The sequence below is a fragment of the Branchiostoma floridae genome, chromosome 10 (assembly GCF_000003815.2).
Source record: "Branchiostoma floridae strain S238N-H82 chromosome 10, Bfl_VNyyK, whole genome shotgun sequence".
Classification (NCBI taxonomy): Eukaryota; Metazoa; Chordata; class Leptocardii; order Amphioxiformes; family Branchiostomatidae; genus Branchiostoma; species Branchiostoma floridae.
The window spans coordinates 8232648-8259061 of record NC_049988.1 but is presented as its reverse complement, the minus strand read 5'-3'; the positions used below and the strand labels follow the sequence as shown (position 1 = coordinate 8259061).

General features: G+C 40.5%; 3 protein-coding genes and 1 long non-coding RNA gene across 6 annotated transcripts in view; 1 reads left to right on the top strand and 3 right to left on the bottom strand.

The window, feature by feature from the left end:
- Window positions 1-13: 13 nt before the first annotated feature.
- LOC118423776 (alpha-N-acetylneuraminide alpha-2,8-sialyltransferase-like) lies at window positions 14-6980 on the bottom strand. Its single transcript, XM_035831995.1, has 7 exons — window positions 6735-6980; window positions 4135-4239; window positions 3498-3639; window positions 2902-3014; window positions 2527-2619; window positions 1777-2030; window positions 14-785 (listed from the first exon to the last, which is right to left on the bottom strand). Exons 1-7 carry the CDS (start codon window positions 6917-6919, stop codon window positions 511-513), a joined length of 1167 nt encoding a protein of 388 aa, XP_035687888.1. The 5' UTR covers window positions 6920-6980; the 3' UTR covers window positions 14-510.
- LOC118423777 lies at window positions 649-2519 on the top strand. Its single transcript, XR_004832110.1, has 3 exons — window positions 649-791; window positions 1821-2020; window positions 2254-2519. It is a non-coding gene; the product is annotated as an uncharacterized LOC118423777 (long non-coding RNA).
- A 1254-nt stretch (window positions 6981-8234) lies between the features above and the next one.
- LOC118424119 (peroxisomal carnitine O-octanoyltransferase-like) lies at window positions 8235-21790 on the bottom strand. 3 transcript variants are annotated; one of them, XM_035832608.1, is made up of 18 exons: window positions 21675-21789; window positions 21401-21566; window positions 20087-20234; window positions 19671-19795; window positions 18913-19091; window positions 16883-17013; window positions 16282-16393; window positions 14941-15034; window positions 14444-14557; window positions 14182-14283; window positions 13404-13487; window positions 12549-12656; window positions 12080-12210; window positions 11550-11673; window positions 11245-11323; window positions 10739-10832; window positions 10374-10493; window positions 8235-9028 (listed from the first exon to the last, which is right to left on the bottom strand). In XM_035832608.1, the coding sequence occupies exons 2-18, from the start codon at window positions 21551-21553 to the stop codon at window positions 8914-8916; spliced, it is 2013 nt and encodes a 670-aa protein (XP_035688501.1). In that variant the 5' UTR covers window positions 21554-21566; window positions 21675-21789; the 3' UTR covers window positions 8235-8913. The 3 variants fall into 3 exon arrangements, with proteins under 3 accessions (XP_035688501.1, XP_035688500.1, XP_035688502.1); XM_035832607.1 differs by having other exon boundaries at window positions 21401-21790; XM_035832609.1 differs by having other exon boundaries at window positions 12549-12650; window positions 21401-21790.
- A 2131-nt stretch (window positions 21791-23921) lies between these two features.
- The window catches only part of LOC118424334, a 14684-nt gene continuing 12191 nt past the window's right edge, over window positions 23922-26414 (bottom strand). Inside the window, exons 24-29 of the mRNA XM_035832883.1 lie at window positions 25907-26014; window positions 25630-25760; window positions 25339-25462; window positions 25065-25143; window positions 24556-24649; window positions 23922-24356 (exon numbers count right to left, since the gene is read on the bottom strand). Coding sequence (XP_035688776.1) covers window positions 24032-24356; window positions 24556-24649; window positions 25065-25143; window positions 25339-25462; window positions 25630-25760; window positions 25907-26014 — 861 coding nt within the window. The 3' untranslated portion in view covers window positions 23922-24031. The remainder of the gene's footprint in view (window positions 24357-24555; window positions 24650-25064; window positions 25144-25338; window positions 25463-25629; window positions 25761-25906; window positions 26015-26414) is intronic.

The window sequence follows — 26414 nt, the reverse complement described above, 5'->3', positions numbered from 1 at the left end:
AGGAAATAACACGTTTAGTAAGACATTGTATTCAACTAATACTGTATTCGGCTGTTAGATTCCCAGTCTCACACAAATGCTTGATCGTATAACCTCTTTGGTCTTATTAGATACATGTGCATTACGTTTCGTACTCAACACTTTAAAGTTGCTACTTTTAATGAAACTAGTGAATTGGACTCTGAAATCAGTACGTATTGCAATGCTTCGCATGTCTGTATGAGCGAAGGCCTGTAGAAAGCGAAATTGGTCCCAACACGATACATCGAAAAGCGTGAGAGTGATCTTAATGTTATTCAGAGTTAGCTATTTATCTCATTCTTTTAGCTCAAATAGTATTTCTCATGAAAAGCGTAATAACTATACAAATAAAGGCACAAAAAAACTATAAATTAGAACATGTGATAGCGATAAGTAGAGTCTTTTTCTAATTCTTCTCAGGATTCTTTTTTTTGGAGAGAGATAAATAGAATCTGTGATAAATAATCAGTTATTGGACATTCATTCTGGTCATTTACATGGCTTCACGTGCAGTCTCAGGAGTCTTTGCTTGTGCATTTTTACCAGTAAGCTGAACTCATGCGCCATGTTATGGACCAAGTTTTTGTCGACGACTTTCCGAAATATTTCATCCCCTTTGACGACCTTGTGTTGTACTGTGATGCTCCGTTTGAAGTAATGATACGGTACGCTTTTCTTCTTCCTCAGGTCCATACTGTAGGGCCAGAAGCCGTATAGATGTGTCTCCTCACACATAGACAGGGCAAAGGTGGTCACCATCAGGCCTAAAGGTATGTGGAAGGGGGAGGGCAAAATGTATCATGTGCTTAAGGATGGAAACTACGTTCAATAGACAATATTAGCGATTAACAGCACAGCATACCTTATCATCTGTTAAAAAAACAATTTTGAAACTAACCGACCCACCGACCAACCAAACTAGTAACTTGATATACATTGGAGTACTGTACACGTCAACCATCCCTTATAGGGCCTTCACACTGAAACCGAATCAGCAAGAATCAAGCAGAACCAGGCGGAATGAATTATTTGCAAAATTCGTGCCACATTCGGGGCCATTCGGGTGGGAATTCCAAATGGGCCTTAAGAATGAAAACTCTTTACTATTCCTGTGCATTCGTAGTGTATTCTAGACATTCCGACTACATTCCAGATATTCTTTCGGCCACATTCGGACAGGATTCGAGATGGCTTGTCGTTTCGACTCTCCATCGAATGAGATAAGAATGTTTCGAATAATATCAATGTTGGAATGCCACAGAATGCGGTCAGACTGCAGTTAGAATAGTTAGAATCCACTTAGAATCCACTATGAATGCCATTCTCCACTTCGAATGCACCTCGACAGTTTTTAACATGTCAAAAACTTTCGGGCTAACCATAAGAACGGGCACAGATAGCTGGAATGCAGTTAGAACACACTACGAATTGCCAGGAATTGCGAGGAATAGAAAAGAATTTTCATTCCGACGGCATTCAGGCTCATTCGTGCTCTCGTGTGAAGGGGGCTTAAGCCGAGACGGGGGCCGATATCGACTTCTGTGCACCTTTGACCCATTGCTTACCTCACATTTCCGGTCAAGCTTGGGGTCATTTTAATCTGAGAAGGGTCAGAGGACTGTTTGAAAACTTTTTGGTAAGTGGTTTGCTTTGCTTTTTATCTACAGGAATTGCGTTTGTATTTTATAATCTCGAACACGTTTTTATAGCAAAAGGGCCATTTTCAGCAAAATGAAATGAAGTCACGCAGCTTACCAGATGTAATCCGTTTCTCCTTAATCCCTTTAATCTTCTTCCAGAAATCGTTAATCCTTCGAAGGAAGTCCGGATGAGACCATCGCACGACACTGCCATTCCCACTGTCCCGCACCAGGAACATGGCTCTGTATGCGGTTTTTCTGTACAGTGGATTGTGGAAGGGGTGTGTGTAGAAGGTCGCATTTGTCCTGTAGGCAAGCACGCTCCGCAGAAACAGTTTCTGTTCATCCTCGTCGGTCAGGTATTTAAATCTGTAGCAAGGAGGATGAAACATATTTTCATGGGTCACAATAATACAATCACCATATATAAATCATGCGATATTGATACCAATGGCTTACTAATGATTAATCGCCTAACAGGCTATCAAATTCTTGCTACATTAACAAGATATGTGAAAATGTTTTCGGTCTGTTTGTTTGTTTGTCTGGTGTGTGTTCAGCTTTGTTCCCTCTTGCCCTGGGTTGGTTCTAGACCTGAGTTGTCACTGAAGACTGGTAGGATGCGAAGGTTAAGCTGGTCTGCGTCCAAGCTCCTTCCGTAGACTGGCAGGAAGTGCATGCTGGTACATGGCCAATGTCAGGGACCCGAGGATCGCACGTGATAATGGATGAGAATGGAGCGTGTAATATGTGATATGGGCATGTTTGTGCTATATTTTGTATCAAGAATTATTTTACATGTAAATGCTTTGCTTGTCCGTCTATACAATCATTATCATCGATCAGATTAATAGTAAAGGCACACCTTTCCGTAAGAATGGACGGGTTGATGGTAACGAAGTGAGCTCTGTGCCCAACATCTGGGTGGAATAGTGGTCCGACAGGAGGAAGATTCAGTCTGGAGAAATTTAAGGTGAAAAAAAGACACAGATAAATATAGTTGGGGAATGTACCGACCGACCATCAACAAACCAACATACAACAAACATACAACCAACCAACCAAACAAACAAACAAACAAACAAAAACAAACAGGTAAAACTTTTTCATACCTGAATCATTTAGGGTGAGAAAAAAACACAGATGAATATAGTCGGGGAGTGTACCTACCGACCATCAATAAACAAACAAACAAACAAATAAACAAATAAACAAACAAACAAGTAAAGCTTTTTCATACCTGAATATATAATCAAAGGAATCAATTTCCCTCCCACACTTGCTGTTTAGTAGGACTCCGCTGTTCCCTATCACTGCGCATGTGCGGTATGGCACTTTCGGAAACTCGACTTTCTGTGAGGGTGAGTATGCAATAAATTTACATAAAAGACACTTATAGGTTCTGAGAAATTTAGTGGAGAAATGTATGAATGAACTTAGAAACTTTCAAATTTTTGTCAGTAAAGGAGATGTACATGAACATAGGTGTTGTACATGTGAATTTAGATACATTATGACATGAAACAATCCCTGTATGGGGGGGTATACATAAGAAAATATACAAGAATGTCTAGACGCTAGAAATCCCTCTAATGATTGTAAAAGATAATTTTCATCCCTTACTATGCATCATTGTATTAAGTAGATAAGCCTTATAGAACTGTGGCTATGTATCAGTAGATGCCATGCTTTGTACCTTGTACCTTGTTATTATCATATGTGACTTTTTATTTTTCCTATTTTATCATTTCTTGAAATAAATACAGAATTTATACATACGGTACGCCATACATGTAATGTTATCATACTGGTCAAGTTGTAGTAAACTAGACGTACCCTAGGAAAGTGTTGATATGTCCCTCTCATGACCTTGATGACTTTATTACTCTCAAAGAAGGTGAGGTTAGAGTGAACCGGGATGTTGAATTGAGAGCAGTACAGATGCGTCTTCGCCCAGGTCCGGTTCAAAATTATGTGCCTAGTGAATGAGAAAAGGCACTTTAGGTTTTGAGTGTGTCTGTGTGTGTATATATATGTGTCTGTGTGTCACTGTGTGTGTGTGTGTGTGTGTGTGTGTTTGTGTTTCCGGATATTTGAAGTCCTCATTACGTTTGAACCTCTGGATGGATTGTAATGATATTTCGTGTGTAAATAGGTGTTGGGACGACGAAGGTCAACTCTGGGCCCCCTGGTGTGTGACCTTGGTACTGCAGCAGAACTTCTTTTTTTTGTGAGCGTGTATCTTTTGACCTGGGCATACTTAGAAAAGCTTTCAGATAATATATGCATGCAAGGGATCGTCGCAACACTTCATGCTCGTCCGTAATAATAAATGAACATATCCGTGATCCCTTATGATTGTCCCTCGCTATATAACAGAAAGATCTCATATGCAGTTTAATTGATCAATTTAAGACCATAAAGCCGAAATATTGTTATGTTGAATAGCTTCAGGAACTTAAATACTTCTCACCTGAGCTTTTCAACGGCTGTCTGGTTGAAGTCAGTCCAGTTAAAGGTACTCTCGGTAAATTTATGGCTCCGTACTTTTGGCTTCTTGCTTTTTCCCTTTATCGTCCTTATACAAAGTGCAAAATTTAACGATTAGAATGAAAATACAACAACCTACCTGTTATTTATAAGATATAAACTACAGATAACATTCCTTTCTACGTTTCATTAAACAATTTAATTGAGCTTTATCATAATATCTGGGTGGAGGAGTCATATCATAATAGTTGGGTGGGGGAGGCATATCATAATAGCTGGGCGGAGCAATTTTACAATTATGTTTTTGATATTCGCATAAAGTTTTCATATATTCCGGTCAGGATTCGCGACATAGGCTTCGAGTCGTTTGAAACTGAGAGCACTTACCAAAACCTTGTTGGTTAGCAATGTTGTTATTGTATGGAAATCAAGTTTAAATCTTCACTTTGTTTCTGCTATTTTTGGAACATGACTCATAGTTCATTGACCGAGCTCGAGCGTGACTAGTTGGGTAATCTTAGCTGGCAACATGCCACTGAAACCAAAATACAAAATTTCTGTCTGAGAGAACGTATCTATAGGGGGTTATGCCTGTCCTGCTGAGCCTGTATATATTATTTTATCAGTCAGTGTACCCACTACGAAACCCAAAGTTAATACATTATTTCAAACAGTTGCCACAATTTCACCAAGCTTTTGCCACCTAAAAGATCACCAAAAGACTATATTTCTACTAAAAGCACAAAATCCCAACATCATACAGAACGTGTGACAGTTCATTTATCACTGCCTTCAAAGAAGAAGTCAAACCCGACAATAGTATCCATTGTATCATATAGTTGATTAGACACTAGTTTTATGTACCACACTGTTTACTTCTCTTAGTCCTTGTGCAATTAGCTTTCGGGCATGATTTTGCAGATAAACATCTCTAAATACGAGATGTACATATATAATGTCTGTATGAGGGTCCTATATCTTTACGGGTTTGGGGGCATTTCTCACTTAAATCTGGCATATATACCGCAGCAAAACGCATCGATTGGAGAAGAAAATCTACAGCAATAGTACAGAATAGGTCAAGTATTACTGATCTGATCAATCAGCCAGGTTAGGGGGGGGGGGTTGGGTTAAATTGGCAAAAAAGTCCTCAGAAGGACAAGGGTTATCAGGATCATCAATTTGATTTGATTACAGCCAAACTGGACTCAAACAAAGCTGTGTACCCTATATAATATGTCGAAAGATCTTCGGAGGATTCTAACTTTTTGGGGTGGATATGGACACAAGTTACATAACACACACATAACAGACACCACGGCTGTTCCATTTATGTAACAATAGCAGCCTCTGCTTTCTGTTACGTATACGCATGATTACATAACATCCAGTCTAGACAGTCAAACTTGTAAGTTTTTTTCCCGCTGTTCCGTACGCGTTGAATCGGGAGCCTGTCAGAAATGTTACAATTTTGAATTTCTAAATCTGCTTGGAGATGCAAGATTGCGTACACCAAGATTGTCGCGTCAGCAATAAATGTGCAGTCAGGCAAGTTCTTTTCAACTGTTCATGTGAGTCTTTTCATACTCAATCCCTATGCCTCGTTGCTACACGGGCCTGTCTATATATGGCTAGGGACTGGGGCCTATTGTCACAGTTTTTGAAGGGGGAGTACAGAATCCATAAGGATAAAATGAAATAAGAGAACTTTATGAAAGTCCTGTCGCTTGAATCTGTGCTGGTCTATTCCTTTTCTTTCAGATAAACTGACTACGAATATATAGACATAATGGGGTGAAGGGGTTACAAAATGTGGCGTTTTCGTTCCGTATTTCACTGCTTAACATTGAAGATTTATTTATTCTTCTTACACCCTGAGGTTGGTTTGGAGAGGGGTCATATGATTTTAGTCCGTATAGTCCGTATGTTGTCCGTAAGAAATTTTGTCAAAAGGCCTAACATTTGGAATTTTTTTTGGAATAAATTGAATTATACGCTACGCACTGTGACGCACACCTAGCGTATTAATTACGACTTCAGTGTATCCATTCCATATGAGGTGCGCATGATTTGCAAATTGAGTCTGCAACACTATTTCTAGGTACAAATGTATACAGTTGATTTTTCGTTTCCTAAAACGGCCCGGCCGGGCCCCGGTTGGAAAAGGTCACCTAAGCATACATAGTCAATTTGTCAGTGCAGCGATGAGTTCTATAGATATAAAGGGTTGCTTTGTTTGTTGATTTCTATGCACTTTGTTCAACTAGTCATCAAAGGTCCGCTAATACGTACATGAAAAAAACACTGTGATGTATGATACTCGTATATAGAAAAGGTTAGCGCAAAATTATACAATGTGTAATACCTAAAAACCAATTGTATACTGTTTCCATTTCTGTGGTGAGAAATGAACATTCCCTACAAACATTGGCTATTCCTGTGCTGTTTCTACCATGATCAAAACATACAATTAAGCATGTTTTTATAGTCAGGAGGGCAATGATCTTTCACCACAGAAAATATATACGACCACAGTATGTCAAAGACATACATTGTAAATCAACATACACACACACACCTTACCTATTTTCGCCTGGCTTAGAATTCACGGCCGGCAAACTCTCAAACATGCTGACGTCACGTTCTGAAATGTCCCGATGGTCATTTCGACTCAGTACGCACTTCTGTAGTACCAACACGAAGCATATGTTCAGGGAGACCATGATAAGACCGAGAGTGAATGTCCTATGGATCCTAACCTTCGCCATTCTGGTGCTCGTGTGTCGGGTATACGCATCGGGTGATACCGAGTCGACCTTGGTAGTAAAAAAGCGATCACCGGTTGGACTACTTTGAGTCATGACGTCATATACTAGTACATTTGTATTAGGCCTACAATGCAAAACTGGTGTGTATTAAGGCACAGGTATTTTCGTCGTTTGATTATACTATCAGATAGAGTGTCGATATAAGGGGGGTCTGCTTCACGTTTCTGCACCTGTCCCAATTTTCTCTTGAAATCGTGTTATCAACTGAAGGAGTTTCTTCTCTCCAGCCCATTTGAACGAGTCTGAATCGCTACTGTAGTGTGAAAACAACCAGCCTTGTTGTAGGCCTACCGCAGGCATAATGATGACCAGATGAGGTCAAGCGTGAGATCAGTAATCTCACGTTTGACCTCATCGGGTCATCATTATGCACTCATGCGTAGCAATGCTCACGATCCCAAGTTGTTTGCGTCACAACACTGTCTGTGTCATAAACCACTGCAAAAAAAGGTAAATACATAAAAGACAACTTTTCTATTAGAAAAGATGACTCATTTACAGGCAGCTCTACCTGCCGATTGGATCATGATGTCATGGATTTACGCACGTTGTTATTGTTTTCTAAGTAGAATTTTAAGATTTATTTTGTAGATTGTACATGACTGCTTGAATTCTTCTTTACATCGTTATGATTATGGTGTCCGTTTTTAAAATTAGGCCATCTTGTTTTTTTGCACATCTTGTTTTTTTCGCATATCTTACTGAATTTGGAGTTTACAGAGGATGTCATCTATGAAATTTTCTTGGTGTGACTTTTGTTATGTGCAACGACAAGAAAACTTGGCAGGTAGGACGGCCTCTCCCTTAAATTGTTCAGTTAATATTGACAATGACAAATAATTACTGTTCAACCATCTGAACACAAGCCCGAATCGCCCACTAGCACTGTAGTGTGAAAACAACAAGCCTTGTTGTAGGCCTGCTAATCGCAAGTCATCATGCACTCAAGTCGTTTGTGTCGTTTCAAGTCGTTTGCGTCGCAACACGTGTCATATACCCCTGCAAAAATAATGGAAAAATACATAAAATATAGCGTTGCAGCCCGTATCGTACTAAATTTGGAGTCTTAAGAGGATGTCATCCATTAAATTTTCTTGGTGTGGCCTTATGTGGTGTGGCCTTATGTGCAACGACAAGTAAAATGGGCAGGTATGACTGGAACGTTGAAGGCCTCTCCCTAGAATTGCACAGTTAACTTTGAAAAATCATCGTTCAACCGGAATCATTGCAAGAACTAGAGTTCCACGACCTCATACCTTCGCTAAATGGTTTTAATCTTTTCGAGTGAAGTATAAATATTTCCATTGATCATGCAAATAAGGTTCTGATTTGCATAATTTGTCTAGGTTGATCATCCTCTCTAATCAAGAGGCATACGTCCAAACAAGAAGGTAACATTAATTATGTAAATATTTAACTAATTTGTACGATTTATGTCTAATAATGATCAATTTCACTAAGCTTCACAATGTTGTTAGTTAAGTGAAAAATGATATAAAATAATAATATACTCTCTAATATGTGATAGTAATGTAATACTGTTTAATTTCCTGCGACACACAAGTAAACAAATAATCAAATAAATCAGAAAATCTAGTTGTCACATAACAAGAGAGCACCACATCATAGACGTCTCATGTTACGTCGAATAACTGCTTAACGACGTATGCTAGCACTACCAAACTTGGTGACTTTTCCTAACATTTTGTTGGCAACAATTCTACAATAATTTTTTATGTCTACAATTTTTCGTATTGCCCTGGCAATGGGTTTCTGAAAGGCATATTTTACCAAATTTACTAATTTTAATTTAAACAATGAAGTTTCTAGGTTTTCGTGCTGAACCACACTTGTTTGTCTATATCATAAACATCGTAAGTAGTTTTTTGTTACATTCATGATTGAATATTCATAATTCATGCCAATTTTTATGCTTATGACATTATGAGGAGTTGGCGCATGTCCCTAAGTGACTGTTGTATACTAGCCGACATCTCCTCAGCACTGGTCTCCTTACAACTCTTCCAGGCACTAATGGTGTACATGATCCTAAAATGTGCAGAAAAATGAAATACAGGAGAAAGTTTTAGAATTAGTATTCTCATCACGAGGCAAACACGATCTCACAGAGAACATGTACATTGAAAACAGATCTACAGTGGACATCACTTGAAGACAGAAGGAAAATGTCCAGACTTTGCATGATGTACAAAATGACCAATAAGCTGGTGGACGTACCGACTGATAAGTATCTAATACCAGCTCAAAAAAGAACAAGAAACAGCCATGACTTCAAGTACCAGAGTTTCCAAGCTAGGATTGATGTGTTCAAAAATTCGTATTTTCCCAGAACTATCGTAGATTGGAATTTGTTATCACCAAGTACAGTAGGGGCATCTTCTCTGGATAGTTTTAAAGAACGCTTGCAGTTAGATGTGCAAAAGTTAGGTGTGACGGGTCGTTCGGTGTAATATAACCAGCTGCTGCCGCGCCGCGCGCCTGCGAAGCTGGTGTGTTACGCCGAATGGCGGTTATACCGGCTATATAGATACAGATACAGATCTCGAAAATTAAAAGTTAGTTAGTCAAATAGCTTTTTTGAGGCCAGAGGGGCAGTGGGTTGTTATCTAAAGTTACAATGTTTAGGGTACGGTATTGGAAAGCGGAGCCCATCCCTCTCCTTTCTTCACCTTTCACCTCCCCAACCTAAGTCAGGTACCCATTCTTACACCTGGGTGGAGTGAAGAAAGTCGTCTAATGTGCCTTTCCCGAGGACACAACCTTGCAGGGAATCAATAGAACTCATGACTTCTTGATTTTGTGCCAGCTAGTACTGTTCCATTCTTTGCCACACACGATACATTTTGTACTTGAAAATATTCGTCTCCCTCTGCTTCCAAAAAAGAAGTCAAACCCAACCTGCTTAGAAATAGCCAACACTAGTATTAGATTAGAATATTGTTTATGACTGTCCATTGTCACTATGTGTATACCATGTACTTGCAATTAGCCCTCGGGCACGAACTTGCAAATAAACTTCTATTATAACGTTAGAACAGAAATACAAAGGCGAAACATGGCGTTGTGTTACCTCCAAAGATCCTACATTTCTACTGACGGTTTTGAAATTCGAATTATCTTTTATGTTTTATGGCACCGTAGGACCTGCTTGGAGATTAGTATCGTTTTCGGCCTGTGTGTTTGTTAGCCTTGGTGTGTGTCCGCAGTTATTTGGATATATTGCAAAGTGACAGGATGTAAGGTGAAAGATGGTGTGGGCGCAAATTTGCATGTGGCAGTTCAATGTTGAGGATTTCATGAAGATTTGAGATTTCTTCTTCTATTCGCGAGTAGTAAAACATGAACCTTACAGTTCCTTTTGTGGATGACCAACCTGTCCGACTGGATGTTGTAGAAGATTCCATAGCCGTGATGCACCATGGGAGAAGTTGCCCCTGGGCACGGCGTGTACCCAAGCAGACTTGTCGACAGGACGAAGTTCCCCCCTCCCCCACTTCAGTCGGCAACAGCAGTTTGGAAATGAGAATGTCGAGGTCATACATAACGACATAAATGACAAAATAGAAAAGGATTTGTTATCTAAAGTTTGACAATTTACATGCTGAAATGTTCGTCGCTTACTACTGAAAATTGACATTCGGAATATATATATATATATATAACGTTACATGTGTACCAAGTAACAGTGAATGGCCAAACCATGTCTGGAATGTAAGACTCTGAAAACGTTTGTCTTACCTTTTCGTGTAGGCAGCATCTGTGAAGATTGAAGGAAGAGGAATCCCTGCACCTTGGGCAAGAACTTGCAGACCAAAGAGGTGACGATCGCAGCCTAAAGGAAACGTTTGTTCAATTGCAACGTTTCAATATATAAAAGAGGCCTATTCTCCTACGTTGACCCTTACCGGTGGCCGCGGTGTCTGCAGTAGACATTAGGGCCTGGGCCTGAGGTTCTCACTTATGTGGTGGGCGTGGCATCTAACCAGCTGTCAGCCAATCAGATAATCTCCTAACTGCTTTAGGTGCAGCTAATTGGCTGACAGCTGGTAAATCGTATTAGCCGCAAGCAAAGCTCTGCGTAGAAGAATGATTTAATGTGGTGAAATGAAGGTTTGGCACGATGACTGTCTAGAAGCCAACAAAAGAGATATATACACTGCTGTGTACTCAGATAATTGATTTGTAAGACGGCAAGTTTCATATGTCAATGACTGATACATCAGAAAAAAATGGACTACACTTACCCAGCATGCTTTTTGCCTCATCCATAATTTGTAAATGTTTCTTCAACGCCACCATCATTAGTTCTTTCTTCTCTTCAACCTAGAAACAAAAGATAACTTATCGTTAGACGGTCATGTTTCTTTCCGAGGACATACCCAATGTGGTTATTAAACAATATTTTGAACAAGAGAAAATTTATTTCAGAACGTTGTTGTAAGTAACAAACTTCAGTCAATACGTACTACTCATGTATGTGACCATCTTCCGACGAAACAAGCGGATAATAGAGACAACAACAACATGTATGTAATGAGCAACAACATACCGGAACTGTGTTGTCCAGCATGGCCTTACACCAGTTGACCACTTCCATGGTGCAGGACCGGACAGTCTCGGTCCGGCCGTGGTAGTACTGCCGCAGGGTTGCCGACTCGTACGTCGGGGCAGGTCTGACGTCGTCACATTCGATAACGGAAGTTCCCAGGGAACGGTTGACCAAAAAGAGACAGGGGGATAGGGACGTTTTGGTGAGTATAGAGGATCAACGTACTGCGTACCGCTAGGCATTGCAAGGAAAAGCATGTGAAAGTCCAGCCGTTGCGGTAATAATCATTAGTTCACTTCCCCGCAAGGTACGAACGGCACGTAATATTGTTAAAATCCCCAATAATTCCACCTCAGATAAAGCACTTGCTTTCTTTTCCATCATTCAAAATGATAGATTCACCTTGAGTGTGATTCAATACGTTGCCCGTGTAGCTCCCTTTAACAAAACACAGGGATGGTGCCGCCACCTTGATCTAGATATATCTGGTCATAATGATATCTCTCAACGTTAGTCCGTATTGCTCTTACTTTCCATGCAGCCTGAAGTAGGCCAGCTGTAGTGCAGTCTGCATGTAGGAGTCCGGGTGGAGCTGGAAACTACGGATGAACTTCTTCCCATAGTCTGTGAAGCTCGGGCAGATTAGTTCCATGTCCGAAGCCTGGGTCGAACCAAGGACATTGGAACATAGTATCATTTTCAAAACGGTATCTGAACTTGTAATATCTCTAATGTTCTTCATATCTAGAGCATTCTACATCGAAACTGCAATCAATCCTTCAATGGACAATTTACAATTCTAAATATGATGTTGCTTTACACTTTCTCCTCTATCTTAGACTGCCCAATCATAGATGCTGTGTTGTTATTCGCTATTGTACTTTTAGTTTCAATTTGCATGAGATGACGCTAGCATTAGCAGCTTGCAAGAGGAAATGACCTATGAGTCCTCTACCTTTTCACGTTGATAAATCAATAAATTTACCGACATAGATCTACCTGTTTGATGAATGTCTCCTCTGTATGTACGATTGCATCACGTATCTCGTCATCTATGGTGAAAACCAGTTCCTCTGGTTCCGGAACGGGTCTGGCGGGGACCTGAGCCTTAAACAATAACGATGTCATTGGGTTATTCCGAACCAGTCTCTAGGACTGCCAGCCTTAGCTCGACTCCCCAAACTTTGTTCATGATTATGGTGACATTTCTGCTTTTGCTTTATTGTAATGAAAAGTTTATTGGCTCGGTACACAATAAATGATACAGTTCTTTGTTGCATAACCTATGGCATTTATCTGTACACATACGGTATTCCTTCTGCCACCTTCCTCAGGGCAAAACGTACTGGTTCGTCTTCCTACAGCTAGGTGGCGCTGCAGTGACAAGAATGCGGTCCAACACGTGACTAAGTTTGTATCGCCCCTCATCACAAGACGGCATTGCCCCGAGGAAGGTATAGGCATTGGAAATACCAGCAAAACATTGACAGGTAAATCCCTTTCGTTGTCCAACAAAGAACTGTATTCTCCAGTAAGTCACAATTTGTATCTTTGACTTACTTCTGCGTCATCATGAGTTCTTTAACTATGGTACAGAACAGTCAGGAGACGGAAAATCGGAAGATACATACTGGATACTACTACTGCATTATGACCATGACCGAAGTTACATATCACACGATCGGCAGTAGTCGTCATAAGTTGACAGTACAAACAAAATAACTTCATGTTTGTCAGACTATTGATTCTATCAACACAGATGCGCTTCCAGTTAAAGTTCGTGTTGGGTGTCCGATATACTACAGAGAGGCCAGAAGAAGGAAATACATTCATGAGATAATTTGATTAGGTCACCTTCTGTATTGGACCAATCCTTTGTAACTGAGCAAAAAGGAAGTATCCCCAGTATACAGCCACCATGCCATCAGCCGGGGAATGCTGAAAAATGAAACGGTAAGGAAATTTAACCAACCAACCAACCAAACAACCAACCAAACAACAAACAAACAAACAGGCGACTAAGAAACATTATAATGGTACTATGGCGTTATGGCGTAGATCTATTTGTGCAATCAATATAATACCTTCATATGATCATGGTTAACCACAATTGTTTAGAAATGTGTATAATGTACAATATTTGATTCAACGTCAGCATATATTCAAAGTAAAGTTCCATAACCTCATACCTTCGCCGAGTTAATCTTTCTTGCTACAGTGCAAATCCAAATGATCATGATATTCAAAGACGCCTTTGATAACATAGTTCATATGAATTTATTATACCGTCTTTCCGAATCACACATGTTCAGTGTTTACGCAAATTAAGTAATGATTTACATTACTTAATCCAATAATGGTCAAAGGGAACCAAGTACTGAGCATGAAGTTCATGTAATGTAGCACAATCGGAATTTGCCTCATTAAGTATGCATACCAAGTTCTAATTTGCATAATTTTGCGTTGGTCTTCACAAAAGGTACCTGTTTCTTTCTTTCTTTTACAAACCGTTACAAACACACCAAATATCATAAAGATCCGTCACAACTTCTTGCATTACACTGTCCACAAACAAGCAGACACACGCACCCGAAAACAAAACCTTCTTGGCGAAGGTAAAAAAGAAACGAACCTCAAAGTTGCTAGCATAAAGGCCGCTCTTGAAGACCACCCCTGTGTTGAAATGGTCGAACCATCTGTTCCTGCTACTTCCCACCAACGCCTGGTAGAGAGCCTAGATAGGGTGAAAAAACATATATAAATTTATAGAAGAAAATGTTGTATGAGTATGAAATTACACAATACTATGCTTTAAGCGAAAATCTATAGTAAATTTGCATAGTACCAGATACGCCGTAAGATGTGCCCATAAGGCTCAAAACGTCACCACCTACCTCTCCACCGTCCTTCGGCATGGCATCGTCAAACGCTACTACCACGATACTCTTCTCGATGACGGACAGGTTATGAGCATTGACTGGGTCCATCTCCACCATCTTCTCTCTAGTCTGTGTCATAAACGAGAAAAAATATTTTCTTTCTCACAGGAAGCACGCTAGCAACAGAACGTGTAACTCAACCCCAGAAATAAGTGAAAGGATAAACATCACTTTCAAACACAAATCATATCTCTCATTGATGAAAAGGTGAGCCATCTGTTGTCTCACACTTCAAGCATATACTCTAAAGCTAAGGGCACAACCCAAAGTACGTGGTTTTGTCCGTAAGTTTTTTTTGGGGAGGTCACATCCGCCACGTTTTTTTTTCTGAAAACGTGGGGAAGGAATGGCAAGATCGTTTTTGTAAGTAGACAGCACTTGGTTGTGCGTTCGGCGGGTTGTGCCCTTAGCTTAAGCAATGATCACATGGAGGTCTACTTGTGACCATGTACCTTTGCCCATTCCGTCCTGTTTCCCGCAGTCAGCGCAGAGATGTGAGGTCCCTCTGACATGTTCTCACATTGTTGTTTCAGCATTTGCAGTTGCCTTCAAAAACAAAATGAAACAACTTTAGTTTATTTTCTCATGGAGTTTTCCGGTGAAATGGCCTAGTGGGTAGAGTGTTCGCCTTGCATTCGGTAGGTCGTGAGTTCGATCCCCGGCCGAGTCATACCAAAGGCTTTAAAAATGGTACATGCTGCATTCTCTGCTTAGCACTCAGCATTCGGGAAAGAGTATGGAAGTTGAACACACACCACTACCAGTGGACTAGCTCCCTGCTGTAGTGATTGCGTTGTGTGGCCCAGGCTAGGGCTAAGGAAACAGAGATGAGCGCCGCCCTATGCGCCATCAGGCGCGGGAAGGGTTTAACTTTTTTAACTTCTCATGAAGTGAAAGAGGCCATTTACATCAGAGCCTACCAACCTGCCCTCAACCGAGACGGGGGGCGATACCTACCACCAAGCACCTTGCTGACGTCACACTTCCGGTCTGGATGTGTGACTTAGACTTTGGGTCATCTCAATTCGGTAAGGATCAGAGGACTGATCGAAAGCTTGTTGGTAGGCTCTTTATTCTGTGCACGGACATAGAGTTTAAGATTGTAACATAAATTCAGTTTACATTATCTTCATGGGTTGACCTGATATAACCTAACTTTTTGTCAAGCTAAATTGCTACTGATTTAAAAGAATGCCTAAAAGACAATAGCCGAAAAATTTATCATTACCAAAACACAATATTCAAATACAATTCAATCTCTACAACTGGATAAAAACGGATATTTACTTCCGGACGTTTCGAGTTACATCCATCACTCTTCTTCAGCGTCACATTCATTTAAATCAACAAAAAGTTAGGTAATTTTAGGTCAAGAAACGAAGATAATGTAAAATAAACCCGCCGTAAGTACAATAGAGTGACATCCATCACTCTTCTTCAGCGTCACCAGGTGACACTGACGAAGAGTGATGGATGTCACTCTAAACGTATATTGAATATTGCTTACCTGGATGTCTAACCTTCATAAACGTACCAAAACATAATAGTTCTGTCCTTGGAGCTCAATGATTAATTGCAATTTTAGTACAGTAGAAGCCGTGTAAATGCACACCCCATTTGCCAACGTATTCCGTGCAATTATCCAGGTGGTGGAACAATGCGACGTTATCCAGCTGGACCGCACCGGTTTGGGATTTTGGAATTTCGTGCAATTAACAGAAGTGTGCGGTAATCCGTTGTGCAGTTAACTGGCTTCTACTGTACAAATATTTGAAGCTAATCGTTGAAATTACAATTTAAGTTCTGCAGGAGTCAGAGGTTCGCCCTCTTGATCGACACACTCCATCTTGAACACACGTCCCTTACACAGCACGGTAATGTGGGTGGGTGATGGGCCTTCAGATTCTGAGCAAAAAATAGGGCGGAAAAAGTTTAAACGGCGAAGTACGAAGGTCTATACCATGTTTACCTACATCACGTTCTTGTCACAACTGAGAAACACTATCAATGTACACAAGGTTATTACTAGTATTTTTTTAATTCTGTTTTCTTTAGCCAGGGTAGCCCAACTCATGGTAACCACACTGCTTTACAGTGGGGCCCCGGATAACACATACATGTCACATCAACACAATAAATGACATACAAAAAATATACATAAAAGACCGTTATCCATATTCATAATGCAGTCCGGTGGTGAGGTCAGAGGTCAGCTCTCAGTTTCATAATACGCTTAAATGTTGAAATTTTTGGAGCCGTTTTAAATGTTATTTGAAGGTGAGTTATGCTAAGTATGTGGAAATACTTAGCATAACTAGATATATATTTCCATGCAACAATAGCCCAGATAAACAAATCTATTAAACATCATCCAAAATGGACACATGAGGATACCTGTCCTAAAGTGGCTGACAATCTTGTCCATGGTCACACCAGGAATCCTGTGAGCTGATAACATGTTACGAAACTGGTCCATACAGAATGGCTGTCCTGTAAGTACAGCCTTGTCAACCGGTATCTGCTCTCTAGAATAAAAAAAATAACTCTTTAAAGATGTTCATGGTGTTCTTGATAGTCTCCAAGCAGACCCCACGGTGCCTTAGAGATAGTATCAAAGCTGGCCAAGGCCAGTATAGCGTCACAAGTTTCCCGTTTGACTTCATTTGGTCGGCTACACTCCTTGGCCAGCTTTGATACTATCTCTAAGGCACCGTAGGGTCTGCTTGGAGACTAGGTGTTCGAGTCTTCACTGTAAGAAATTGACATAGATATATTAAATTCTACACAGTAAACGTGCATAATCATTTTCTTTTGTGAACTTTTAATGGGTATGATTCTAAGATAAAGTTAAAAGAAGACTGCAGTCACGACACCACGGAAAAGTCCATTTAGCATTATGTGAATATTACACGTTCAAACTTCAATATGTGGGTCAATAAACTCCTTTATTGATTTCAAAGAAAAAAAACAAGGATCAGATTCGTGCAGCGCTGACTTCTCCAAAGTGGGCGTTTGTTAGCATTCGCTATTAATTATAAAAAAAGACTATGCATTGTCTCATTAATTAAAGTTGGAGAACCATCCAACAGAATGATGATAATAGTAGATTTCTGAAATCAAATGCCTGAATACTTACAAGAACAGCGTAAATAATAACGAAAAAAAAGATTTCAATATAATCATAACTAGAGTTCGGCGACCTCATACCTCCATGAAAATTTTGAGCTTTTGTAAATTTCATGCAAACGACTTACCTTTTACATCATTTATGCATGACGATGTTCATTATTGACTAACGTACACATATCACAAGTATAAAATTTCCATCATGTCATTATGCGGATTTGCTATTTTTGTATATATTATGCAAATCAGTTCCTCATTTGCATATTTGGTATCTGCTTATGTTTCACCTATCATAACTTACATGTGTTACATTCACTGAAGTTCAGCTATTGAAAACAATGGAATTGTACAATTTCCTCATTAATTATGCAAATTAAGTTCTCATTTGCATAAAATGTATATGAGTGTATATCATTATGAGCATATTTGTCTAACCTTTCTGCATGCCAAAAATGATGGCAATGCATCATTCCTTCCTGTAGTTATCCGCTTTGGAGTGTGTTGATAAAAATGCCCCTGCAGTTCCAAAATTAAATGTTAGGGGGCTGAAACTTGTCCCACTTTGTCATGACGTTAAAAGCTATCTACCACCCAAATATCAAAACCATATCATGTCCGGTACAAGAGATACGTAGAAAAAACTGCTATGATAGAATAAGCTCATTAATTATGCAAATGTCATCTAGTTTTGCATAATTAGGATTTTATCTTGTATAACATAGTCTAAGGTAACTACATACCAAAAATCATGAAAATCCATTGTTCCCTTCTTGAGTTATCCACTTCAGAAGTTTTTGACAAAAATGCCCCTGCTATCCCCAAACTAGACGCTAGGGGGCCCAAACTTATGTCACTTATTCCTGAGCACAAGAGCTATTTACTACTTTGAAAATTAGGACCGTATCTTGTTCAGAACACGAGATAGCAAAACCGGAAGTTGTGTTGCAGTACCAAGGATAGTCGCTAGGGGGCCCAAAATCTAATCACTTCCAGCTTTCATCGCACCCCACCAACACACCAAGTATGAAACTAATCCATCCAGCCATTCTTGAGTTATCTTGTTGACAGACAGACAGACACACACACAAACGCAGGGTAAAATATAACCTCCATGACATTTCATGGAGGTAACAATACCAAACAGAAATTCAAAAGCAATATGACTTATAATGATTCTGGAATCTCAATCATAAGATATATATTACATATAACGATGCTTTTAAGCAGTTGAAGGTAGTACGATTGTTTGCTTCTTGTTTCATAGATGGGCATTCAGAAATGAATTGTCTTGGACTTACTTCCTGAGGAGTTTCCACAGATGCATGGACACCCAGAGATACAGCGGGACCTGGTCCTCCGGTTCCACTCCAGACGGCCACATGTGGTCCGTCGTCGGTATGAACCCGGCAATGTTGGAAGTCAGGGGGAGGGAGTGGCGAGACCGAAGGTACACTAGATCCAGCCACCACTCTTCAATCTGAGGATCAGGACACAGGATTTAGGATAAAGAAATGATGTTGCTGAGGAAATACAACTTTGTTTTCCCATGAGTTTATGGCCATGGTCTGTGAAACTGTAGACTCTGTAGGCAATGACATGCAAATTTAATTATGGGATATACTGAAATTTAATTATCCTGAACTCATCGATTTGAGATATAGGACAGTCCGTTATGAAAAAGGGCCAAGACATCCCACCAAAGAATATCAAATATCATTATGTTCTACATAGTCTTTTGTGGAGTATGTTATATAAGTTATTACAATTGTCGTAAAATGCCATACGTTGTTTTATATTATTACACTTGTTGAGCAACAAAATTACTAGCATGTGCAATATTAATATTCAATATTAGTATTTACGGTTTGTTGGAATGTGTGGTTGTCTTGACCAACGTGGACAAAAAAATGAAAAAAAATTAACATAAAAATTATGTCAAGTTCTTTGTCCTCCACAACATCAGCAAGACTTATTGTATATGCATGTTTGGTTGATTACCCAGAATCCTAGACGTACTAAGTAACTAATCAAACGTCACATCCGGTGTCTTACGTACCCAGTTCCTTTTAACCTTTGCCCTCTCCAGTAATTGCTGATGCAGCGATTGGCCGACCCCTTCTTCAAACTCCCTCACCACCGCCTCTGTCTGCTTGTATTCCTCCGCCGTCACAAACGGTTTTACTAGTTTTGCAAAACAATACTGGCATTGGTATTGAGTAGTTACTGACTGATATGGAAATAATGTTTACTTACATATCTCTCTTGTGCACACGCTTTTAGCAGTATCTGCTAATGTTATGATAGCCGTGTACATGTATTGAATAAGCAAACATGCACTAAGCACTATGTGTATATTACTAATTTAAGTAAACTGGTGCAGTTTACACGGTGTAGTTTCTATAGGTGAGCTACATGCAGATTTTGCTCGCAGTTTGCTTTTTGTCTATCTCAATACCAGACTGACAACCTTACCAGACTCTAGATACTTGTCCAGTGTGTTCTTGAGAGGAGGTACAGGTAAAGGTGGGAGGGAGTCCTGGTACTTCCATGTCGGCTCTCCAAACACTTGGATCGCTTTCTCCAGTAACCATTCTTGTAGACCTCCCGGTAGCCACTTCAGCTATGAATAGACCACAGAAACACATAAACTCTGAAATCACTTTGATTTTGGGAGGAAAGACCACGGCAGTTTTCAAGCTACATCGTGTCACTGAAAACAACATCCTTGTGATTGCCAGGATCACTACGATCTTTCCTCCCACCATCTGCTTGTATACTAGAAGGAGTGCGCCATCTACCTACTTAGACTGAGACTACACCTGGCTACTGGTAATCTAAGTCAGAAATTCTTGTCCTAAAATGCCCACACTTAGATGCTCGCCCCATTTTTATCACAAAGTTTACAGCTTTTTGCTTGCAGGCCTTATTCTTCTACACCCCTCATATGATTGACATCTTTGTGCGAGGTATTTTTGAACAAGTGTTTTGACCTTTGACCGGGATGATAGCGACTGTTGTTTCCCTCGAGGATTTGCGTGTTACCACATGGTTGCATAGGGGGTATCAAAGCCCTAGGAAACAGCCTTAGCACGACTTAACATACTTCTGTAAATGCATTTAAGTTCGCGGGGATTTAATTTCGCGTTATTTTTTTCAATTAGCGGGAAAGTGGAGTCTTCGCGGTAGTGCCATACACTTTAGTCACATACTGTAATGGAAAGATGATCGCGGTGGTTTAAGTTAGCGTTAAGACTGCCTTGCGAAAACCGCGAACATAAAACCACCGCAAACATTTCTGCATTTACAGTACATTTCAGTATATTACCATCCTGGTAACGGTAACGGTAGCTTCGATAGTCGCTAGACATTAGCGGTAACGTAAGTGGGAACTATCCAAGCAAATATATCACCATCATTGATATAAGCAAGGAGGTTGTATAGAACCTCCATAGAAGAAAAAAAGCTTGTCAAAGATTTTGGAAAATATTTTGAGAACATCACAAGAAAAGGCGAATGACTTGTGTCTATTTACTGCGATGTCACCCCCAAAGGTTTAACAATGTATTCAAATCTAAACTGGCGTAACTGGGTCATATCAGTAAGAACATATGTCCCAATTATTAAAGGATAGGGTTTAAAGGTGTACCCCTGTGCATTGAAAGTCAATGTAGAACCTGTACAATACATTTGGAAATCAACCACTTACTGTGCCATAGAAATGTGAAATCATCAATGATCAACTATCTCTAAAGGACAGGGATAAGCACTAGGTTACACTTCACTTACTTGTAGTTGCTTCAGTTCGTCGTCGCTGGCCGCAAACTGCCGCGCCAGCTGAAGTTTCCTGACGGCTTCGGTAAGCCCTGTGCGGGAGGCGACATACTCCAGCAGCTGGAGGGCGCAGTCCTGGACGGTACGATGTACTGTGGTCAGCGACATGGGGGCTCTAGTGCTGTTAGCGGGGACAGTATGTTAGAGCAGGTATTTGAGCTGTGCAGGTATTTCTAGTGTCTACCTGCACCTAACCTGCTCAATGGAGATGATTATTCGGGTCACCAACCTGTACAGGCAATGAGAGCAACTGGTTCTTCAGGTCACTGACCTATTCAAGTAGACAATGAGAGCAACGAATACCTGAACCCACCTATCTGTTCAAGGAGACAATTGGTTGAACTGGTTCGTTAGGTCATCAACCGGTACAAAGGTCAATCAGACGAGTGGGCAGATGGGATTACTTAGGGATCCCTCGCGACTAAGAATGCTGGTTCTTTTGTTAATTTACCAACTTCGGGTATTGTGGCGCAATCGGCAGGGTGTCCGATTCATATCACAGAGGTTCTGGATTCGAAACCAGTGATGTGCCACCGATCTTGTGCCTTTGGAAAAGGCACTTTACACGACTTTCCTCACTTCGGTCAGGTGAAATGAGAACCTAGCTTCGTTTAGGGCCGTTCCTCGGACAGGACGTTAAATAGAGGTCCCGTGTAGGATCCGATATCCTCCGTCTCGAGAGCCACAAGTACGAGTACGTTAAAGAACACACCGCGCTTACCGAAAAGAGTAGGGGTCCATGTACGTGGTCCGTTGTGTATTGGTGTACTATTGAGATGAACTGGACGAACTGTAAAATGTGTTCGTTGATTTAGTCGTGGTCTAGTGAAAAAATATTGTTGTAATTGATTATGCTAATCAGGTCATATTTGCATAATTGATATCTATTTTACTCTTTTTCGTAGCTACGTTTGTGACGTGTTTGAGAGTCCTAACCACGATCATTAAAGGCAAACAGAACAGAATGAATATACTACTGACATGCAAAATACACCACTTCAGTTAAGAAGTCAGCTCTAAACAGACACTGTATAGATAAGGCAGGTCAAAGGTTTTGGTGGGCCAACGGTTTGTTTGCAGAACACGATTGGACGTTCCATGATTCAATACGCACACATTTGCTGTGAGAATATCTTGGTGATTTAGCGTAGGTCTATTGTTTACTAGTTAATCCACTAGTTAATCTACGATGGACCGGGCACTGTGTTCGAATGCCAGATAACCGCCTTCCCAAACAGATTCTGTTTGGCCAACTGCATCAAGGGACACGCCCAAGGGGTGGACAGAGAAAGAGATGTAAGGACACTCTGAAATATTAACTAAAGAACTGTTGACCCAGTAAACCTTGAAAAACTATGTTCTGACCGCAACGCCGGGCGACAGCTGACCAACACCACCGTGTCAACCTTCGAGTCTGAGAGGGTAGCAGCCGTCGAGGCGAAGAGAAAGGCAAGGAAGACCCGTCAAAATAGGACTGCAAACCAGTAGAGTTGCCATACTCGTGAGAATGGCCGTCCATCAATCCACAGGGACGCCAGGTACGTAATTAAGGACAACAGTATAGTAGTTGATACATGGACAAGCTTTTTTTTTAATAGGGACACCGAGACAGTGCTGAAGAGCATCTTGGGTCTAGTCTGTACACACGGAATAAATCATCTCCGTCAACTTGTGCATATGAAGCTGTGTGCATTTATAATCTTCACACCATCGTTGCAACACTTCTATTACATCAGTAGAGACAGTATCGGAGAGAGCTTCGCTCAGCTCCAGACCCTTGTAGGAAGAGGTACTTACGACAATATGTCATTAGAGGGTGATCTTTAATGATATTTGGAACTTTGTAACTTTATTGCGCGACAATTGTAACAGTTACAATGTATGGCAATGTGAACAACTATATACTAATACAAATAACTAACAACTAATGTAATATAATATAACAGTATAAACAATCTAGTGAGTATCATAAGGCATTATCTCGTTTTTGCAATGAGTTGTAAATAAATTGGCCAACGTAGGCAGATATATGAACAGGACATGATAATATCAAATGGAATACCTCTGACCTAGCATGTGGCAGTACAATTTCGGACTTACATACAATATTTTGAAATAACTTTTGACGGTCTTCTTCATAAGTCGGACAATCCATTACAAAATGAAATTCATTTTCTATGTCATTATGGCATGTGGGACAAAGTCTTTCATTGGCTGGTATGTTGTAGATATGATTCCATATCTGCTTCTTTGCAAGTACAAATAGCTATACAGTGATGTTCTTCCTGAACAGTAACTGAAGAAAATTAGAATTTTTTTTCTTTGGTAACTGTGATGGTTGTATTATGACGTCATGAGCAGTTGGCGCATGTCCCTGAGTGACTGTTGTATACTAGACGACATCTTCTCAGCACTGGTCTCCTCACAACTCTTCCAGGCACTCACACTGTAAGTTAATCTCAAATAAAAAGAAACAAAGTTTGAAAACAAACAAACAAACAAACAAACAAACAAACAATATGTTAAAATACTGAAAATGCGAAACTGCGAGAAGTTCAGTTTCTATCTCAATAAGCTTCTTCAAAGTTAGCCTTGGGCGACCAACCCGTTTCTTAATGATGTCCAGAACAAGAGTTTTCCGGCTGGCTCTCTACTCCGGGCCACATGGCCGGCAAGGAGAGGTCGGCGTTGTTTAACAACAGAGGTAACATTTGGTAACGATTCATACAGCTGATTATTTGTAAGCCATACAAGCAAATTAACATTTGCCTTACACGGAAGCATGACAAACCTGTCTGGTTGGATGTTGTATAAGATGCAATAGCCGTGATGGACCATTGGAGCAGCTGCCCCTGGGGCTGGCGTATAGCCAATCAGACTAGTAGACAGGACGTAGTTACCACCACCACCACTTCAGTCGTCAACACAAGTTTGGAAGAGAGAATTCGAATATCAATATTATAGACAACAATTCGCATGCAAGAAAAGCATATCTTACGTTTTACATAGTATTGTTTGTTATTTACTCTCTCAAAATTTGGCTTTCAGAAGATGTCTTAAAATGATGGCCAAACAACGGCTGGAATAGACCTCTAAAGACTTCTTCCTACCTTTTAGTGTACGCCTCATCTTTGTAGATTGAAGGAAGAGGAATTCCTGCACTTTTGGCAAGAGTTTGCAGAACAAAGAGGTGGCGATCACAGCCTGAGAAAAAGCAATAGAAAGGTAAATTGCTGGTGTATTTGCAGCCAGTAGGTACCCAATGTTTTGAGTAATGAGGCTGATCTACGTGATCGAGGCAACTCCTCGAACACGGGGCCCCCGTTTAACGTGTCTTTCGAACCGATTTCGTGGAATTCTTGGTCCGGCTACAGCATCCGGTCGTCCTTGCTTTTGGGTGGTCTCCCATCCAAGAACTGTCCGGATTGCACGTTGCTTAACTTCCGAGATCGAGGGATGGCGTGTATCCAACGCGCCACACGGCCGTAGCATTAAGAACGCATTTGCCACACCGCAGATTTCTCTCTTTCTCTTCCTCTCTCTCTCTCTCTCACTCTCTCTCTCTCTCTCTCTCTCTCAATGCAATGATGGATACATCACAAAATAAAATTGTAATTACCCAACATGTTTTTCGCCTCTTCCATAAGTTGTACATGTTTTTTCAACGCCGACAACATTAGTTCTTTCTTCTCTACAACCTAGAGAGGAATAAAAAAAAGTATCATGATATCACATATACTCCTTTCAGGAATTCCAATGGAAATTCTGTGAACGTATGTAAGCACAGAATAAGGATGGACAGGCACATATTATTTCAGAATGTTGCTTTATTCAAAAGACTTAGTTAAATACGCAATATATGTGTACGTATACAAGTAATGAGAATGTTATACCGGGACTGTGTTGTCCACCATGGCCTTACACCAGTTGACCACTTCCATGCTGCAGGTCCGGACAGTCTCGGTCCGGCCGTGGTAGTACTGCCGCAGCGTCGCTGTCTCGTACGTTGGGGCAGGTCTGGCGTCATGATTGGGGAAGGAAAAGCATGGAAAGCCCAAACGTTAATGGTTAAATATAATACTTAAGTTGGCACATGTGACAAGGTCAACATGATCTAGAATATTTGATTATAACTATCTCGTCTCAACAATGACGCCATGTGAGTCTGTACCTATTGCACTTACTTTCCATGCAGCCTGAAGTAGGCCAGCTGTAGTGCAGTCTGCATGTAGGAGTCCGGGTGGAGCTGGAAACTACGGATGAACTTCTTCCCATAGTCTGTGAAGCTGGGGCAGATTAGTTCCAAGTCCGAAGCCTGGGTCAAACATATGACGTTAGAATCTATACATGGTGTTATTTCCAAAATGTGATGGAATCATTTCCAATGTTCTTGGAATCTATGGTTAAACTGCAGGGCGTTGGTTTACAGCTGAATTTAGTGAGAAGTGTAGTAATAAGTACCTGTTTAATAAATGTCTCCTCTGTATGTATGATTGCATCACGTATCTCGTCATCTATGGTGAAAATCAGTTCCTCTGGTTCCGGAACGGGCCTGGCGGGAACCTGGTCCTGTGAAAGTAACGATGTCACAACAGTAGGTGTAGGTGAGTAGGTCGGTACACAAGTTAAATTTATGGATGATGCAGTTCTTTGTTGCACAACTTAAGATATTCTACCATCTTCCCCAGGGCAATGCTGACTGGTTCTTATACTTACAGCTAGGTGGCGCTGCAATGAGAAGAATGCGGTCCCACACGTGACTAAGTTTGTATCCCCTCACCACCAATCAGAAGGTAGCCGACAGACTCCCAAAATTATGCAACAAAGAACTGTTTTGTCGTGTTATTTATTTTGCATTTTTTATATTAGTTCAGTGGAAATACTTTATGGTATAGCATGTCTGGCGATGAGGTGGAAAATTCAACGACATATTAACAGTACAATTTCATACTACACAACACACTGAAAA

Excerpts from the sequence above, each read along its gene's own strand:
- LOC118423776 (XM_035831995.1), bottom strand. The coding sequence starts at position 6,919 with ATGGCGAAGGTTAGGATCCATAGGACATTCACTCTCGGTCTTATCATG. Across the intron at positions 4,240-6,734 it reads TCTAAGCCAGGCGAAAATAG|GACGATAAAGGGAAAAAGCA; the intron begins GTAAGGTGTGTG and ends ACTTTGTATAAG. Across the intron at positions 3,015-3,497 it reads CATATCAACACTTTCCTAGG|AAAGTCGAGTTTCCGAAAGT; the intron begins GTACGTCTAGTT and ends TCACCCTCACAG.
- LOC118424119 (XM_035832607.1), bottom strand. The coding sequence starts at position 21,553 with ATGTCGCTGACCACAGTACATCGTACCGTCCAGGACTGCGCCCTCCAG. Across the intron at positions 12,211-12,548 it reads AGGAGACATTCATCAAACAG|GCTTCGGACATGGAACTAAT; the intron begins GTAGATCTATGT and ends GGTTCGACCCAG. Across the intron at positions 9,029-10,373 it reads TACAACATCCAGTCGGACAG|GATCATGTACACCATTAGTG; the intron begins GTTGGTCATCCA and ends TGCACATTTTAG.